General features: G+C 42.1%; 1 protein-coding gene across 1 annotated transcript in view; it reads left to right on the top strand.

Annotated features, from left to right (window-relative positions):
* Positions 1-2,944: 2,944 nt before the first annotated feature.
* Positions 2,945-6,744, top strand: part of snapc3 (small nuclear RNA activating complex, polypeptide 3) — a 28,792-nt gene continuing 24,992 nt past the window's right edge. Inside the window, exons 1-2 of the mRNA XM_055632644.1 lie at positions 2,945-3,216; positions 5,652-5,729. Of these exons, the coding sequence (XP_055488619.1) occupies positions 2,960-3,216; positions 5,652-5,729 (335 nt within the window). The 5' untranslated portion in view covers positions 2,945-2,959. The remainder of the gene's footprint in view (positions 3,217-5,651; positions 5,730-6,744) is intronic.

Raw genomic sequence — 6,744 nt, 5'->3', positions numbered from 1 at the left:
ACACTGGAGAGGTGGGAACCCAGTGTGTTCCCTGTGTTTGGAGGTGACAATGTTGAGGCATATTTTATCAGGATGTAAGACTAGTCTTTCTTAAAGTCGATATACTTGGTGGCATAACCAGGTCTTGAAGTGTATAGCTACAGCAATTGAGAGGAGAGCTCAGGTGAATTCTGTATGAAATAGAACTGTGAGTGTAGCTACTTATTTTGTCTGTGAGGGAGAGAAAGGTAGAGGAGGAAAGTTTTATAGACAGGCATGAGTTAGGCCAGCTAAGGAGAGCCAATGATTGGGAGATGCAGGTAGACTTGGGAGGAAAGCTTGTTGTTCCGCAGGAAATAATGTTCAAGTTCAAGAGAGTTTATTGTCATGTGTCCCTGATAGGACAATGAAATTCTTGCTTTGCTTCAGCACACAGAACATAGTAGACAATTACTACAAAATAGATCAGTGTGTCCATATACCATTATATAAATATATACACACACATGAATAAATAAACTGATGAAATGTAAATAACAGATAGTGGGTTATTAATGATCAGAGTTTTGTCTGAGCCAGGTTTAATAGCCTGATGGTTGTGAGAAAGTAGCTATTCCTGAACCTGGTTGTTGCAGTCTTCAGGCTCCTGTACCTTCTACCTGGAGGTAGCAGGGAGATGAGTGTGTGGCCAGGATGGTGTGGGTCTTTGATGATACTGCCAGCCTTTTTGAGGCAGCGACTGCAATAAATCCCCTCGATGGAAGGAAGGTCAGAGCCGATGATGGACTGGGCAGTGTTTACTACTTTTTGTAGTCTTTTCCTCTCCAGGGCGCTCAAGTTGCTGAACCAAGCCATGATGCAAGCGGTCAGCATGCTCTCAACTACTAGTACTAGTTCAAGGCCAGATATAGTGTTATAGTCAGTTAGACTGTGTATTTTATACAATTGATGGTGACTTGGGAGAACTCAATGGATGAGCTTATGAAAGGTAAAAGTTTAGATATGTAGATTTGGCATCAGAAGTTGAGCACCGAGGATGGAAAGCAAATGTACTTTGGGTTGTAGAGGTTTCATACCGCGATCGACCACGTCGCTATCTGGAGAGTTATGAATTCACGGCAGTTTGTGTCAGGACACAAAGGAGATATCAGAGGCAGCAGAGAAAGGCAGTAGATGGATTTGGAGAAGAAACAGTGTCATTTGGGGGTAGAAAGGAAATGTATAACGCGAGGTAAGTGTATTCCTTTCGGGTTTTAAACAGTATATGAGGTTGATATTAGTGGCGCTTTGATTGTTTGATGGAAGGTTATGTTAAGTGTAAGACAAGACGCAGGTGTTTAGCATTTGCTTGAGTGTGGAATCAATCGTCTGTAGTTTCTTTTACTTAGTGGATATATACATAGCTAGCTGCTTAGTGGTGCATACTGGAGGCATTGGTGGTGAGAGCAGATATAATTTACAATTTTACCAAGCCAATCTGCTTACAAACCGGGACGTCTTTGGAGAGTAGGAGGAAACCGGAGCTCCCGTTTTATGCACCTCTATAAGATCACTCCTCATCCTCCTGCACTCCAAGGAATAAAGTTCTTGCCTTCAAACCTCTCCGTATAGCGCGGGCCCTCAAGCCCTGGCAACATCCACTTAAATCTTCTCTGCAGAATTCATGGGTCCTCCTATAAATTAGGGTATAGTGCAATCTTCCAACCTACCTCATAGCTGTCTGTAACTGTAACAATATTGTGCAACACTATGTTCTGTATGTTTATTTTTTTCTTTGTACTATCCATCGTATTTGTGTACAGCTCGATTGTACTTATATATAGTATGATTTGATTTAATGTGACATGACAGCACGCAAACAAAACTCTTTTCATTGTATCTCAGTACACATGACAAAAATAACCTAGGAATAATGGTTAATTTCTCTGAAATACACAGGAGGGGTGTGAATTGTCACTAACAGATGAACATCACGTTTATACCAGGTTTTAATGTAGAACCATTCTTCACAACTTACTTAGCTACCTTGGAATGGAGCCCCTTGTAGTTTTTATTTCACAATTTGAGGGTGGCACAGTGGTACAGCGGTTTAACTTGCTGTCTTTTGATCCTGACGGGTGCTGTCAGGACGGAGTTTATCCTGGTGCATCGGCATCATCCCACATTCCAGAGATGTACAGGTTTGGAGGCTTTGGTGAAACTGCCCCTAGTGTGTGGGATACAATTAGTGTGCGGGTGATCGTTGGTGGGCCGAAGGGCCTACTTCCACGATGTATCTCTAAACTAAACTAAATTGGAGTTTCAATTTCTTTGCGCCAGTGAATCCTGTAAATAGCATGGAAGACATGCGGTTCGACCAAATAACAGGCTTGGTTTTATTACCTTAATGATCGCGTTATGAAACGAGTTGATAACAGCAGACAGTAACTCTGTTCTTAAGGAAGACACAAAATGCTGGAGTAACTCAGTGGGTGAGGCAGCATCTCTGGAGAGTAGGAATGGGCGACGTTTCAGGTCGAGACCCTTCTTCAGACTGAGCATCAGAGCAGAGGGAGACACAGAGATATGGAAGGGTAAGGTGTGAAAACGAGACATCAAAGGGTCTGAAGTAGGGTTTCGGCCCGAAACGTCGCCTATTTTCTTCGCTCCATAGATGTTGCTGCACCCGCTGAGTTTCTCCAGCAATTTTGTGTACCTTCGATCTTCCAGCATCTGCAGTTCCTTCTTGAACACATCAAAGGGGACGTTGTTCAAGGGAAATGTAGAACGGTTCTTTCCACAGATCTTACCTGATCTGCATTTTCCATCAATCCTCAGCCCAATATTTTTTTAAAGCAAGTTAATTTATTATTTAACTTTGGTGAATGTTTAGTTTACCGTTTCGTGTATTTCCCCAGTTATTTTAAACGTCTCCAGCAGGTCGTCTCTCGCCGTCACCGTGTCTAGAAGCAAAGATCACAGATGTGCCTTGTATCCCACAATGCCGAGCGCAGACATGGCGGCGGGGCCGAGCGTGGCTGCCTCCGCCTCCGTCTCCGGACACGACCATGTCCCCGATTATGAGCTGATAGATGTAAACACAAAAGCCTTCAATGTCGGCAGCTTCGGTGCGCTGTGGCGAGAGAAGCTGAAGAAGACGGACATGGCGCTGGGTCGCGAAGGGGACGTGGTGCAGCAGCTGGTTGCCCAGCGTAGCCTGCCCACCAACATGGTGGACGAGTTGCAGATGGTGTGCAGGTGAGTGAGTGAGTGAGTGCGCCGGCCACCGGCCACCGGCCAGAGTTAGTCTAGTGGCTGCGGTAAACCGGGTGAGAAGGGGCGAGTGGCGAGTTGACGGTGATTGATAACGGTGTTTAAGTGGAGCTCGGGGAATGAGGAGAGAGCAAAACAAAGAATAGTACAAGATGTAGAAACAAGGAACTGCAGATGCTGGTTGAAGTCAAGGATATACTCAAGTTGCTGTAATTACACAGCTGGTCTGGCAGCATCTCTGGAGAAAAAAAGATGGGTGACATTTCGGGTCAGAACCCTTCAATACAGTGTCCTTTAACTACAATGTGCTGACCATGATTCCAATCCGTTTAATGAATTTCATCTGCCTGCACATGGTCTGCAAACTCTGCTCCCTGCCCGTTTATATGTCTCAATACTTTTTAATGGATGCTATAGGGAGGTTTCACGGCAGTCGGGTCACGACCCATAGCTACTCCAAATCAAAGATCTTTAGCTTCGCTATAAGATCTTTGCTCCAAATGGAGTACACGCGATGAACTGCAGGTAGGCACTTACCATTGTTTCCAGCATAGCGGGCCCGTTAAAACCCGCTGAAATTGTCAATTTTTGCGCTGTAAATAATTATGGAAATCGGGATAAACGCGAGAGACATTTAGCCTACTTCAGAATTCCAAAAGTGAGGAGAAATGACCGTAGATAGAAGTGAGAGCTGAAGGGACAACAACAGACAGAGTGCTTAGCGAACATTGGCCGTTTGCTCACTGCATTTCATCAACTAAGGCATTATTTGTGTTTTTTCTTGATTCCTTTGGCGTCTAAAAAGTTTCAGAAGTGATAAATCTGGCTGTAAATTTTTTAAATCGCCCATGGTTCACAAATGGGTTTTTACATACAAAATGAAAACGCATCTGAAGAAAAAATTACAGCCAGATTTATCACTTCTGAGACTTTTTAGATACCAGAATCAAGAAAAAACACAAATAATGCCTTCTTTGGTGAAATGCAGTGAGCAAATGCGACAATTCCCAAGATTTTCAAGTCCGATATCCCCCTCCCATTGGTACGGAACTTTTGCATTTTTCAGCTTGAAATTGTGCAATATGGTGCATACTGTAGCGAGTCTTTTAACTTACACTTGAATTCATATATATATATGCTTTAAATTGGATTAGCTATGAATAAGGTTAGACTAAATTACATTCTACAGTAGAGCCCAGGCTCTGATCGACACGTGCAGCACATGAATTATCTTAGTGTATTCATGTATGGAAATCGGGTTATAATCAAACACTTGGCCCATGTTGACCAACCTGGGTCTCGCTGCACACCACGTACTACTCCTGGCCCTGACTCCATTTGCATACCTGCTCTCATTCCTGTATCTGAGTCCAGCCTTACACCTGGCCCCCTATTCTACCCTGATCATGGCTGCTTACCTGCTTAGGTTCCCAGTGCTGAACACTCCCCTGGTCCCAGCTTTGACTGCACATCTAGTACTATTCCAGACCTTGACTCTGGATGCACACTTGGCCTTGCTCATAGCCCCTTTGCACTGACAATATGTGCCCCACACATAAAGCCCCATATCTGACCCCCTGGACTTAACCTATTACGTTCAAATCCAGAGGTGCTTATCTAATGCAGTAATCCTTTATGGGCCACTTCACAGACCAAATTATGGATAACAACATGTGCTACATTCATTGGCTTCCTTGTTATCTAACATGCTAGTTACTTTGTCAAAGAAGTCATCAATTGGTTGAACACAATTTCTCATCCATAAAATTATACTCACTCAGCTGTATAAGTATTCTGTTACAATTTCTTTCATTTTCGTAACAAACTGTCCTGAAATCATTTTCACCCCCAATATTTTCAGTATTTTGCTGTCTTCCTCTCAGCTTGGACTTTTCCGAAATGCAAAGTTCGATAACTATATATTTAAGCAATATTATTCTATTAAATGTGATCTTGAGAGTACATCATATTTTCTGTGGTATTCTGTGGGTGGGAGTTAGAAATAGTCAGTGAGGTAAACAAACATAATAATTGAGTGGCAAATGACAATAGTGCTACCGTCCCAATATTTAACTCCCCATAGCAGATTATCAGTTTTACTGTCACATTTAACGTGCTCTGAAATGTTGCCATTTATACATTAGTGTTGTAATAATTCGAACGTTTGAGACTTTCACTATTCTCAGTAAATTTATTGGAAGACTTGATGCCGCTCATAGAGGTCTCAAATTCTGTTTAACTCGTTGCAATACATTTGGGATCTTCCTACCTCCTTTACCAGTTCCCTCAGTCAGGACAAAATTAATACCAGCTTACTAGATCAAGAGGCCATAATTAATAGTTTGAATTTGTAATTTTATTGAACTGCTGTTTCACAAATGACTGACTGACTTTGATATATTTTGTTTGTTTTTGAACAGTGTAGATACATTGGACTGCTCAAAGGAGACAACCAATTCAGATGTTATTCCGCAAGATACAGATCTGGTCACGTTACAGTATGTTTGAGATTCCTTCTTTTGAAGTACTGTAAAGGCAATTTGGTAATTTTAGATATTATTTTGGAAAAAAATCTTCTAGCCTAACCTCGATATGGTGAAACATATGCAGATGTAATTGAGGCCACGTGGAGAGCACCAAATCCAATAGATTAGATTTGAAAAGGAACATGTGAACCTTTGTCTCACCCTGAAATAGAGTCCTCCACCGACACACATATTCTTGATTAGTACGGTGTCTCACCTGTGCTCCCTGGATAAAGATGAGGAAGGAGGTGTCGGCTCAGGTGTTGCATCTCCCCAGGTTGCAGGGGAAAAAAATTAACGGTGTCATATTATTGCTCCTTTAATTGTTGGAGATCAATGTGTGTATAATTTGGGCAAGACGTTTTGTTTTGCTTTTGGTTTGGTATGGCGATGTGTTGTCATTGTTTTATATTTTAACAAAATCCAACAATTTTTATTTTTGTGAATGTCATTTCAATTTGTTTTGGGGTTTACATATAACCATATAACAATTACAGCACGGAAACAGGCCATCTCGGCCCTACAAGTCCGTGCCGAACAAATTTTTTTTTTCCCCTTAGTCCCACCTGCCTGCACTCATACCATAACCCTCCATTCCCTTCTCATCCATATGCCTATCCAATTTATTTTTAAATGATGCCAATGAACCTGCCTCCACCACTTCCACTGGAAGCTCATTCCACACTGCTACCACTCTCTGAGTAAAGAAGTTCCCCCTCATATTACCCCTAAACGTCTGTCCCTTAATTCTGAAGTCATATCCTCTTGTTTGAATCTTCCCTATTCTCAAAGGGAAAAGCTTGTCCACATCAACTCTGTGCATCAACTAATTTTTTTTCAGTTTGCGATGCTTGAAATGTGATGTGAATAATCTTTTTGAAAAAAATGATTGTGCAAATATGTTCATGTGTGTAGTAGGTTATCACAATCGAGACGCTTTTGTGAAACAGCTCACAAGGGGTTCATCCGCTTGATTCAATGTAATCCC

This window comes from Leucoraja erinacea, chromosome 3 (assembly GCF_028641065.1).
Source record: "Leucoraja erinacea ecotype New England chromosome 3, Leri_hhj_1, whole genome shotgun sequence".
In the NCBI taxonomy this organism is placed as follows: Eukaryota; Metazoa; Chordata; class Chondrichthyes; order Rajiformes; family Rajidae; genus Leucoraja; species Leucoraja erinaceus.
This window is presented reverse-complemented; position numbering and strand designations above follow the sequence as displayed.